The sequence below is a fragment of the Erythrolamprus reginae genome, chromosome 2 (assembly GCF_031021105.1).
Source record: "Erythrolamprus reginae isolate rEryReg1 chromosome 2, rEryReg1.hap1, whole genome shotgun sequence".
In the NCBI taxonomy this organism is placed as follows: Eukaryota; Metazoa; Chordata; class Lepidosauria; order Squamata; family Dipsadidae; genus Erythrolamprus; species Erythrolamprus reginae.
This window is the reverse complement of record NC_091951.1, coordinates 23,800,252-23,813,079: the sequence shown is the minus strand read 5'-3', so window position 1 is coordinate 23,813,079 and position 12,828 is coordinate 23,800,252. Positions and strand designations below refer to the sequence as shown.

The window sequence follows — 12,828 nt, the reverse complement described above, 5'->3', positions numbered from 1 at the left end:
CTCTCCTCCCCAAGATCTCCACAAGCCTGGTCTATCCATAGGGAAATGCTTTCACCCAAGAGCCAACAAAGATAGGATTAGTCCTTCCCAAGGTCTCCACAAGCCTTTCCGACACACACACAGATCCCCCAAAGGCTTTTTTCCTCTCCTGCTGTGTCCCCACAGTACTTAGGCCTGACTCCCACCCCACTAGGCATCACAGCCTCCTCCATACCCTTTGAATATCTCTGAACCTAATGTTGACGAAAAAGGCCGGGACCCGCATCCCAGGGCCACATGGCTATGTCCTGGAAAAAGCCATTATTTTCACTGTGCCTGGGATTCAACCTTGGCCGGGCCATTGGATGGATTTGTGGATACAGGTGGCTAGCACTGATCAGCCCATAAATTTTAGAATGACTTGTGTAATGTTTTTGTTACTATCAATATAAGTTGGTAGTAAAGATAGAGATGAGAAAAGAAAGCACTGCGTGCAAAGTTGGTGGATGGATGGGAAGACAAAGAGAAATAAAGAAGAAGATATTGTGTTTTTACAAAGAGATGCATTGAGCAATCATTTATTACCTGAATTAGCCTGAAACCAGAACAACCTCACCAGCAGGTCGCTACAACCAGAAAGAACCCACCTCTGCTCTATCCATAGGGAATTCAATTCAATCCAATTTATTAGATTTGTATGCAGCCCCTCTCTGAAGACTCGGGGCAGTTCACAGCAGTAATAAAAACAGTGTAACAATGGAACAAATCTAATAATAAAATATATAAAAACCTCAACAATTAAAAACCATACAGCACATACACATAAAACATGAAATATAATAAGCCTGGGGAGATGTCTTAGTTCCCCCATTCCTGGCGATATAGGTGGGTCTTAAGTAACTTGCAGAAGACAAGGAGGGTGGGGGCCGTTCTAATCTCTGGGGGAAATTGATTCCAGAGGGCCGGGGCCGCCACAGAGAAGGTTCTTCCCTTGGGGCCCGCCAAACGACGGGACCCGGAGAAGGCCAACTCTGTGTGACCTTATCGGCCGCTGGGATTCGTGCAGTAGAAGGCAGTTGGATCACCCAAGATCCAACAAAGATAGGATTAGTCCTCTACTCATCTAGTAACAGAGCTCAGCACATAGTAGCTGGGAAGATTACATCACACAGCAATGCTCAACCAAGCATGGGACTCAGGATAGACTACACAAATCTCCCTACATGGCCCAATGGGAGCCTGACAACCTGACAACTGTAAAAAATACGACTTTAATAATAGAGTTGTTGAAGCGTGGAACTCATTACCGGACTATCCCCTAACCCCCAACATTTTACCCTTAGACTGTCCACGGTTGACCTCTCCAGATTCCTAAGAGGTCAGTAAGGGGCGTGCATAAGTGCACTAGAATGCCTTCCGACCCCTGTCCTATTGTCTCTCCTATATCCCATATATCTTCTCTTCTATCCCTATATCTTTCTTCTATTCTATCATCGATCATTTTATCCTATACTCTCTCTTCTATTCTTTCTCTAATTCTATTTCCTCGAAGGTGTCCTCTATTACCTCCATTGTGTATTATTGTTTATTGGACAAAATAAATAAATAAAAATAAAATAAATCAGAATACAAGCTCAAATTCAAAAGCCCAGAGAGGGTATAAAATTCAGCCCCACTCCACATCACTTCCCGTTTTCAAGGTATGTGATTCTGTCCATCATTAAACTTTCTTTCCAAGCAACTACCATGAACTCAGCGTCTCTTTCCTCACTCAGAACTGAACCCAGAAGGATATTTCTTCCAACAGATATTACAGGTAATCCTTGACATACAACCACAACTGAGCTGGGCTGACACACACAAACACACAAACAAAACGAAGGGTGGGGGATGGCAGCCTATTCTTCAAAGCTCCTGAGAATAGGACAAGAAGACATATCAGAAAAGGATCCAACCTAGAATTGAGGAGAAACTCACTGTGGGTATTTTATTTATTTTATTTATTTATTTGTCTGTCAAACAATTATAGGGTGATAATTTCTACATATAAAACATTAGATAAGTAACGATAAAAAGTAGACAATAGGACAGGGACGGTAGGCACAGTGGTGCGCTAATGCACGCCCCTTACAGACCTCTTAGAAAGGAGGAGAGATCAGTTGTAGATAGTCTAAGGTTAAAGGTTTTGGGGTTAGGAGTAGAAACCACAGAATCAGGTAGTGCATTCCAGGTGTTGATTACTCTGTTGCTGAATTCGAATTTTTTGCAGTCAAGTTTGGAATGGTTGACATTTAGTTTAAATCGATTTCTTGCTCGTGTGTTGTTGCGGTTGAAGGTGAAGTAGTCGTTAACAGGTAGGACATTTTGGTATAATTTATGAAGTATAATTAAGTCGGAACGTAGACGATGGAGTTCTAAGTTGTCTAAACCAAGAATTTGAAGTCTGAACTATTACTCAGTAGAATGGTTTGTCTCCAGAAGTGGGAGACTTGCTTTCCATTGTTTATCCCCCCTCTAATTTTGAGTTATAGAATAGAATAGGAATATAATTTTTGTTGGCCAAGTGTGATTGGGCACACAAGGAATTTGCGTTGGTGCAGATGCTCTCAGTGTACATAAAAGAAAAAGATACATTTGTCAATGGTGGTACAACACTTAATGATTGTCATAGGCGTCAAATAAGCAACGAAGAAACAATATAAATAAAAATCTTAGGATACAAGTGCCACTGTTATAGTTAAGTTTATATTATATTTATTCAGTGGAATGTCCTTCCTCCAGAAGTTGTGGGTGCTGCATCGGAGGAGATTTTTAAGAGGAGACTGGAGAACCATGTATCCGGAATAGTAAAGTCTCCTCTGATTGGATAATTGGTTTATTCTGTAAGAACTTCCCGAACGTTCAGGGCTCGGCATGTAGCTAATCTCGCCAAGTTTCACTATTTCACTTTGATGCATTGCAAAGGTGGGTTGCTCAAAGTGAGTTGATGGCATGTAATCCGTGAAAACGTCTTGCAAATGCCTCAACAGGTAGAGACGGGACGAGCCTGTTTTACCCCCTCCTACCGGGAGATGGCGACAGACGGGCAACACGGGCGCCTAGAAAGCCGTCGCTACAGTAAGGAGAGGCCTCTGGCGTTGAGCTTTTTAAGGGGTTAAAACCATCAAGTACTGCATTGCTAGAAAGGAGGAGAGAGAAGGGCTTAATCATTAATGGTAGCGGGTCGCTCACGGGAGGACGGTGGTCCGCCGAGTATCTTCTGCGCTCTTCAGAGAGTCGCAGCAGCAGCTGGTGGGTGAGTTGGGGACGGGTGGGAGGAGAGGCTGGGAGCAAGAAAGGCGGCTTGGTTTCCTCCGCAGCGAGGAAGCAGAGAAGCATCTAGAATATATAAAAACACAGTTGGATGTGAGCTTGGCGGTCCTGTAGTCCAACCGCCTCCTCCAACGTGGGAATTTAGAGCGTTTCAGACAAATAGCTGTCTAGTATGTTCGTCAAAGTATCTTATTATTATTATATTATTATTATTAAAAGCCTCCATTGTGGAGCACCCACTGCTTGGGAAGCCAAGCCCTTCCACTGTTCGCTGTCAGGAAATTTCCTCTTGTTCCTAGTATGCTTCTCTCCTTCACTGGTTTCCATCCATTAGGTGTTGTCTTGCCTTGTGGTGCTTTGGGAGGTAATCTCTTCTCTTCTTTCTGTCAGGACCTCAAGTATTGGAAGATGTCACTTCTAACCCTTCTTTTCACCAGACTACACCTACCCAATTCCTACAACTGCTCTTCATATGTTTTCGCCTCAAGCCCCCAGTCATGATTGTTGCTCTTTCATTTCTTCTCGTGAAATGAACCTTCCTGTTGGTAAGTATTAAGTCCAGTATAGCTGACCCTCTAATCCAGTGTTTCCCAACCTTGGCAACTTGAAGATATTTGGACTTCAACTCCCAGAATTCCCCATCCAGCGAACGCTGGCTGGGGAATTCTGGGAGTTGAAGTCCAGATATCTCCAAGTTGCCAAGGTTGGGAAACACTGCTCAAATCTAATCATCCTCTATCTTTTGCATGAGAGATTCCTCAGAAACCTCCAAGAAGAAACTGGACAGCCATTTATCCAGAATGGTAGGGGTTCTCCTGACTGAGCAGGAGATTGATCTAGATCTAGAAAATCTCCAAGATCCCTTCCAACTCTGAAGTTCTGTTATGGACATGCTGGGTTTTTTGACACTAATATTGGAAATCCCCAGAAATATCTTCTGGGATGTTTCCTTTTTTGTTTCCATATCTGTCCAAGAACCATGGCATTTCCTATTGGTGCCCCATCCATGTATTAATCAGTTTCAACAGTGTTTAAGGCAGCACTTTTTTAAAAATAGCTTTGAGAACCTTTGGGATGTTCAGTTGTATAGGTAACCCTCCCTTACCATTTGTTCCCTGAGCCTTCACAGTTACAATGGCACTGTAAAGGCAGATATACATCTGGTCCACAAATTAGTGGTCATTGTAACACTTGTTCAGTTACCTGAAGAAGTCAGCAGTTCCTGTGGTTATGATGGCGCAAGAAAAGGAGGTGTACATTTATAATTTCAGTCTACCACATTCAGGATCCCCATTTGTGGCATTCCCAGCTAAAGTTCAAAATCTTTTTCTTGCATGCAGAAATAAAAAATGTGTTTCTCTGTAACAAGTCATTGATTTCATAAATGCAAAACACTATAGTTTTTTTAATACATAGAATAAAGGTAAACATTGATAGTGGGTGTTATCTTTAATTTAGATGTCAAAAGGGTTTTGAGGGTCTCGGTATTTTTTTTCTCTGGGAAATGGGATCAGATGGTTCAGTGAGTGTTTAAGGTTACTGGTATTAAAAGAAAACTTTTATTTTTTTTTATCTTTTATGTTCTCTTTAATAATCTTCTGTATTAAGATTTAATTTAATTTATTTGACTTATACACCGCCCTCCAATATTTCTATGCCACATGTCCACCATAAATGATAAATTTTCTTATTTACATTTCCAACATTCAAGGTGCCTTTATACATTCTTTAATTTTAGGCACCAACATCATAAAACCATTTGGTATAGAGCTTCCTGCCTGAGCAGATGGTTGGACTAGAAATCCTTCTAATAGAATCCTTCTGTAAATCTATTCTTCCAGTGTTCAAGCATTATTTCCTTATCCACTGAATCATACAATGCTTTACCCACCCATTCTGCAAATTCAATGTCAGGGTTCCATGTAACACTCCCAACCAATGAAGACTCCGAGGCAGGCAATTCCTCAAAGTTTGAATTTATAGAAGATGTCATGTTGGCACATTTGGAAAAACCTGAATCTGAAAGCTTTCGGTTTTCCCCACCCAAAAGAAAATCACAGTTCCATACACTGCACCCACATATCCATCACACGATCCAATCATTCCACTGTCCCAATTGGAGACATTCCCTGTGCGTCTATCCAGGTGTAGACTGAACCTCCTTGACTCCCAGAGAAATTTACTCTGCCCCGAGTCTGCGAGGAGAAGGGCAGCCAAGGAAGGAGGGAGGGAGGGAGGGAGGGAGGGAGGAAGGAAAGAAGGAAAGAAGGAAAGAAGGAAAGAAGGAAGGTTGTTATGGCTATAAATATCAGTCAGGTCACAACCCCCCCTCCCTATTTCCCATGCACTAAATTTGATAGCACTGAAGATCCAAAAGAAAAGATGGGTCCCAGGGCTGACATCCAATTTCAATAGCAGTTTATAAACCTTACAACAATATGTTCAACAATTCATTTCCAATTTCTAATACATTTTTCACAAAATCGTATCCATAACTCTTTTTGTCTAGTTCAAATATTTATTTCGATTGTACATATATAAATCAATGGCAAACATTCTTCCGATTCCAACTGCTCTTTAGATTTGAGGATAGGATCACAACCAAAAGTCCACCAGTCTGGCCTGTAACACAAATTTTGTTCCCAGCTTTTAAATGTTATATTCCAATTGCTTATGTCTCAAACAAATTTAAAAAATGCTTACATTCATCATAAACTTCGCTTTTGTGACCATGGCAATGAAAATTATGCATTTTTTCTATAGAAACAGAAGCTTTTATCTAATAAATTCCATTGCTTGAGTCTTGATGTCAGAAGCTCAGCGTTGGACTTGGTGAGACCAAGTCTCTGATCAGATCGTTGAGGTCTTTTTGGTTAGGGACGTATGGCTTCTGCTCCTCATCTGCATATGAAGAGAAACTTCGGCCGGCCAGGAAGGACGTCTTTGTGACGTCAAAGCTCCACCCATGGAATTCCCTATTGGGATTCCCCACCTCCTTTCTAGCCTCCCGACCGGCCCGACAGCTCCGCTGCTGTTTCAAAAAGCTAACAGCCGGGCGGTGGTGCTTCTCGGCCTCCTCATGAACCGAATGCGACCCCGAACTTTTGCTGAACTTCCGGGTTCGGCGTTCAGGTGGCCGCCGAGAAGTCCCCCAGCTGTTTCAAAAGGCGACAGTGGGGCTTCTCGGTGGCCTCCCGAACGCCGAACCTGGACGTTCGGCAAAAGTTCGGGTTTGTTGTTCGGGTTCGGGAGGACGCCGAGAAGCCCCGCCAAGCAGCGGGGCTTCTCAGTGGCCACCCGAACTTTTGTCGAACCACTGTATGTATATATATATGTGTGTGTCTGTTTTCGTAGATTTTCACGGGTACAGGTATGACGGTCTTGGTATATTCTGGTGTCTTCCCGTGTAGGATTTGGAAATTTCTGGCGACGTTTCGACGAGGTCCCTCTAGTCATCTTCAGGCTGGTGTTTCTGTCCTTGTTCTCAGGCGAACACTGCGAGACCTGAGCTGCCTTCCTTCTATAAATACTGGTGGCTTGGTGTGGTTTGATGGCTCAGCAATTGTCTGCTGTGTAGAAACTTCCTGGTGAGTCAGAGGGGTAACATCTGGGGTCGTTGATGTAGCTGAGGTATGCTGATTAGTTAATGGTTGTAGATTAGGCGTGATATCCTGAGTAGTTGGAACTTGCAGGCTACTTGATTGTTTTGCAATTTGTTTTCTGAGTCTGGTTTCTATGGCTGGGATACGTTTGAGAGCTGGTTTCCAGATGTCTGGTAAGCGGGAGGTATCAATATGAACAAGCGGGATGTTATTGACCCAAGTCAACAAGTTTATTTCCTGATTGAATGAATATTTGAATTTGGATCTCAGAGATCTGCACTGTATCAAATGAATCATAATTAACATTAGAAGCTATTTCAGCATTGTGGCATGTTGGATTGTAATGTACGCTTTTTTCACATGTTCTGCAACCGTTTTCTAAAGAAACAATTTTAAACTTACACTTTTGTTTTCAATCTTACAGATGAAGAGAATACCAATAAGAGCACTCGGGACAACTGAGAATAACCAGCAACTTTGAAAATGAAAGCAATGTCCTCAATGTGGGAAAACTTTCATTTTTAACTCAAGCCTGCTGAATCATTGGAGGGCTGAGAATAATCAGCCACTTTGAAATTGAAAGCAAATTGAGCCTTCAGAAAAGCCCACAATTCTCCAGCTGATGAGAGACAAAGGGGAGAAAATCAAGAAGAGATTTCAAATTGGAAAAAGTATTGTGTGCAGAACTCGACAATAGATTATATGAAAAAGTCAAAGGAGATTATATTTTTCGATTCAGAAAAAGAGAGTAATATCTAGAAGTGAGTGGGTAGGAAAAAGACAATTGAAGGGCCACAAAAGGTAGACTCTGATGCAGGTCTGTAAACAATAATGCAGGCCTTTCTCTCTGCGGAAGAAAACAATAGTTTGAATCAAAGCTCCGTGCAACAAAAGATGTAGAAAAAATGAAACCTTTTGAATGTCCTGATTGTCGGAAAAGTTTCACTGCAAATTCCCACCTGTTGGGTCACCAGAGGACTCACACAGGAGAGAAACCCTTTGAATGTCCTGATTGTGGGAAAGGTTTCAGTTTCAATTCAAGACTGGTGGTTCATCAGAGGACTCACACAGGAGAGAAACCTTTTGAATGTCCTGACTGTGGGAAAGGTTTCAGTTTCAATTCAAGCCTGGTGATTCATCAGAGGACTCACACAGGAGAGAAACCTTTTGAATGTCCTGACTGTGGGAAAGGTTTCAGTCAGATTTCAAGCCTGGTGATTCATCAGAGGACTCACACAGGAGAGAAACCTTTTGAATGTCCTGACTGTGGGAAAGGTTTCAGTTTCAATTCAAGCCTGGTGATTCATCAGAGGACTCACACAGGAGAGAAACCTTTTGAATGTCCTGACTGTGGGAAAGGTTTCAGTCAGATTTCAAGCCTGGTGATTCATCAGAGGACTCACACAGGAGAGAAACCATTTGAATGTCTTGATTGTGGGAAAGGTTTCAGTCGCAATTCAAGCCTGGTGATTCATCAGAGGACTCACACAGGAGAGAAACCTTTTGAATGTCCTGATTGTGGGAAAGGTTTCACTGCAAATTCCCACCTGTTGGATCACCAGAGGATTCACACAGGAGAAAAACCCTTTAAGTGTCCTGATTGTGGGAAATGTTTCAATTTGAATTCCAATTTGATTAGACACCAGAGGACTCACAAAGGAGAGAAACCTTTTGAATGTCCTGATTGTGGGAAAAGATTCACTCAGAATTCATGCCTGGTGATTCATCAGAGGACTCACACTGGAGAGAAACCATTTGAATGTCCTGATTGTGGGAAAGGTTTCAGTCGCAATTCAAACCTGGTGAAACATCAGAGGATTCACACAGGAGAAAAACCCTTTAAATGTCCTGATTGTGGGAAAGGTTTCAGTTCTAATTCCAATTTGGTTAGACACCAGAGGACTCACACAGGAGAGAAAACCTTTGAATATCCTGTTCATGGGAAAAGTTTCAATCAGATTTCTCAACTGTTGGAACACCAGAGGACTCACACAGGAGACATCCTTTCAGTGTCCTGATTGTTGGAAATGTTTCTGTCATAGGTCAAACTTGGTAGTCTACCAGAGGACTCATATGGGAGAAATGATACAAATGTCCATATTGTGGGAAAAGTTTCAGTCAGAATTCTGATCTATGGATACACAAGAATATACAGGAGTAAAGCTACATAAGTGTCCAGAGTGTGGGAAAAGTTTCACTTACTGTTCTGACCTGGTGAAATACCAGATATCTCATATAGGAGAAAAGCCATATGAATGTCCAGATTGTGCAGAATGTTGCAGTCTCTCTGTGTGTAGTGATATAGTAGAAGAACAGGAGAGAAACCTTTTGAATGTCCTGATTGTGGCAAAAGGTTCAGTCACCGTTTTCTCCTGGTGGTCCACCAGATGATACCTACAGGAGAGAAACCATACAAATGACTTTTAAGTAATACAGGTGTACACACAGGAGAAAAAGTAAAAAAAGGTCTATATTAGGCAAAAGGTGATGAATTTAGAGAAGGCAAATATTTCATTTTTCATCTGTCATTGGAAGTGTAGGTGAGAAATGGATTATTTAAGTTGGAGCCTGATTCATTTTACTGAAAGATACATTATCTCAGAAGTAGATCTATGAATGAAGAAAAACAAGAGAAAATATTTCTTTGATAAAGGAATACTATATGGGGTTTTTTTAAGGCAAATATTGATGAGTTTAGATAAGGCTTAAATTTAATCTTTGATCATTCACTGAAAAATATTAATTTGATGGAGGTGAAATGTCTGGTTTTTGTTTTTGTTTGTTTGTTATCAAGATCTTCCATCTCCATAGCGTCCCTCCAAGCCAGAGGTCCCCAAACTATGGCCCGCGGGCCAGATACTGTCCACTGAGACCATTTATCCGGCCCGCGGCAGTGCACAAGATTTTTCTGATCGAATCTCCCGTCCACTCAGTGCGTGCGGTCTTGCTGCTGAGCTTCTGGTGGCCGCGAGGAGAGGTGGAGAGCAAAGCAGCAGGGAGGAAAGCGGAGCTGCAATTGGCCCCTTTCTTTCCCGCCTTTAGTGAGAGAAACTGTTGGTGCTCTGCCATAGGGAGCAAAAGTTCCTCTCCCTAAAGGCGGGAAAGAAAGGGGCCAATTGCAGCTCCGCTTTCCTCCCTGCTGCTTTGCTCTCCACCTCTCCTCACTGTCACCAGAAGCTCAGCAGCAAGACCACACTGAGTGGACGGGAAACTTCGCCCTGCCTGCTTTTCAGCATCTTGGTTCCTCCCGTGCTGCTTTTTTCCCTCTTCAAAGTTTTTGCAGGGCGAGGTTTGCATTTGGGCAAGGATTCGGGGGGGGGGGGGGTCTGCTGCAGAGAGGGAGGGAGAGAAAAGGAGAGAGTGTGTGAAAGACAAATAAAGCAAGAGAGAGAGTGAGTGAGAAATAAAGCAAGAGAGAAGGAGAGAGAAAGCAAGAGAGAAATTGAGAGAGAGAAGAAGAGAGAGAGAAAGGGAGAGAGAGAGGAAGAGTCGGAGATAGAAAGAGAGAGAAATAAAGCAAGAGAGGGAGGGAGGGAGAGAGAAAGCAAGAGAGGCTTATAGGGAGAGAGAGAAAAAGAGGGAGAGAAAGCAAGAGAGAAAGGGAGAGAAAGGGAGAGAGAGGAAGAGTGGGAGATAGAAAGAGAGAGAAAAATAAAGCAAGAGGGACGGAGAGAAAAAGCAAGAGAGAGAAATAGTGAGAGAGAAAAAGCGCGAGAGAGAAATAAAGCAAGAGAGAGAGAAAGCAAGAGAGAGAAACAGGGAGAGAGAGAAGGAGATTTGTTCATATGTTTTTTTATAGTCCGGGCCTCCAACAGTCTGAGGGACAGAGAACTGGCCCCTGTGTAAAAACTTTGGGGACCCCTGCTCCAAGCCTTGCCCTCTTCCACAGGATCCTTATAGGTATTTCTCTCCTCCCCAAGATCTCCACAAGCCTGGTCTATCCATAGGGAAATGCTTTCACCCAAGAGCCAACAAAGATAGGATTAGTCCTTCCCAAGGTCTCCACAAGCCTTTCCCACACACACACAGATTCCCCAAAGGCTTTATCCTCTCCTGCTGTGTCTCCCCAGTACTTAGGCCTAACTCCCACCCCACTAGGCCTCACAGCCTCCTCCATACCCTTGGAATATCTCTGAACCTAATGTTGATGAAAAAGGCCAGGACCCGCATCCGATGGCCACATGGCTATGTGCTGGAAAAAGCCATTATTTTCAGTGTGCCTGGGATTCAACCTTGGGCGGGCCATGGGATGGATTTGTGGATACAGCTGGCTAGCACTGATCAGCCCATAAATTTTAGAATGACTTGTGTAATGTTTTTGTTACTACCAATATAATTTGGTAGTAAAGATAGAGATGAGAAAAGAAAGCACTGCGTGCAAAGTTGGTGTATGAATGAGAGTACAAAGAGAAATAAAGAAGAAGATATTGTGTTTTTGCAAAGAGATGCATTGAGCAATCATTTATTACCTGAATTAGCCTGAAACCAGAACAACCTCACCAGCAGGTCGCTACAACCAGAAAGAACCCACCTCTGCTCAATCCATAGGGAATTCAATTCAATTCAATTTATTAGATTTGTATGCCGCCCCTCTCCGAAGACTCGGGACGGCTCACAACAGTAATAAAAACAGTATAACAATGGAACAAATCTAATAATAAAATATATAAAAACCTCAACAATTAAAAACCATACAGCACATACACATCAAACATGAAATATAATAAGCCTGGGGGAGATGTCTTAGTTCCCCCATGCTTGGTGATATAGGTGGGTCTTCAGTAACTTGCGAAAGACAAGGAGGGTGGGGCCGTTCTAATCTCCAGGGGAAGTTGATTCCAGAAGGCCGGGGCTGCCACAGAGAAGGCTCTTCTCCTGGGGTCCACCAAACGACATTGTTTGGTCGACGGGACCCGGAGAAGACCAACTCTGTGTGACCTTATTGGCCGCTGGGATTCGTGCGGTAGAAGATGGTTGGATCACCCAAGATCCAACAAAGGTAGGATTAGTCCTCTACCCATCTAGTAACAGAACTGAGCACATAGTAGCTGGGAAGATTACATCACACAGCAATGCTCAACCAAGCATGGGAGTCAGGACAGACTACACAAATCCCCCTACATGGCCCAGTGGGAGCCTGACAACCTGACAACTGTAAAAAATACGACTTTAGTAATAGAGTTGTTGAAGCGTGGAACTCATTACTGGACTATCCCCTAATCCCCAACATTTTACCCTTAGACTGTTCATGGTTGACCTATCCAGATTCCTAAGAGGTCAGTAAGGGGCGTGCATAAGTGCACTAGAATGCCTTCCGACCCCTGTCCTATTGTCTCCTATATCCCATATATCTTCTCTTCTATCCCTATATATTTCTTCTATTCTCTCATCCATTATTTTATCCTCTACTCTCTCTTCTATTCTTTCTCTAATTCTATTTCCTCGAAGGTGTCCTCTATTACCTCCATTGTGTATTATTGTGTATTGGACAAAATAAATAAAATAAAATAAAATAAATCAGAATACAAGCTCAACTTCAAAAGCCCAGAGAGGGTATAAAATTCAGCCCACTCCACATCTCTTCCCCTGTTTTTTTTCTTTACTCAACGTTTTCAAGGTATGTGATTCTGTCCCTCATTAAACTTTCTTTACCTTATACTATTTTCTGTATTTTATCTTTGGGTGGATATGTTTATCCCAGGCTTGTTTAAATTCAGTTACTGTGTATTTACCAACCACGTCTTCTGGAAGTTTGTTCCAAGGATCTACTACTCTTTCAGTAAAATAATATTTTCTCATGTTGCTTTTGATCTTTCCCCCAACTAACTTCAGATTGTGTCCCCTTGTTCTAGTGTTCACTTTCCTATTAAAAACACTTCCCTCCTTGACCTTATTTAACCCTTTAACATATTTAAATGTTTCGATCATGTTCTCC

At 42.5% G+C, this 12,828-nt stretch overlaps 1 protein-coding gene across 6 annotated transcripts; it reads left to right on the top strand.

Annotated features, from left to right (window-relative positions):
* Positions 1 to 3,012: 3,012 nt before the first annotated feature.
* Positions 3,013 to 9,647, top strand: LOC139159935 (zinc finger protein ZFP2-like). 6 transcript variants are annotated; one of them, XM_070737416.1, is made up of 4 exons: positions 3,013 to 3,270; positions 3,682 to 3,836; positions 6,702 to 6,878; positions 7,318 to 9,647. In XM_070737416.1, exon 4 carries the CDS (start codon positions 7,799 to 7,801, stop codon positions 8,909 to 8,911), a length of 1,113 nt encoding a protein of 370 aa, XP_070593517.1. In that variant the 5' UTR covers positions 3,013 to 3,270; positions 3,682 to 3,836; positions 6,702 to 6,878; positions 7,318 to 7,798; the 3' UTR covers positions 8,912 to 9,647. The 6 variants fall into 6 exon arrangements, with proteins under 6 accessions (XP_070593517.1, XP_070593518.1, XP_070593515.1 ...); XM_070737417.1 differs by having other exon boundaries at positions 3,013 to 3,274; positions 3,729 to 3,836; XM_070737414.1 differs by having other exon boundaries at positions 3,013 to 3,274.
* Positions 9,648 to 12,828: the final 3,181 nt, after the last annotated feature.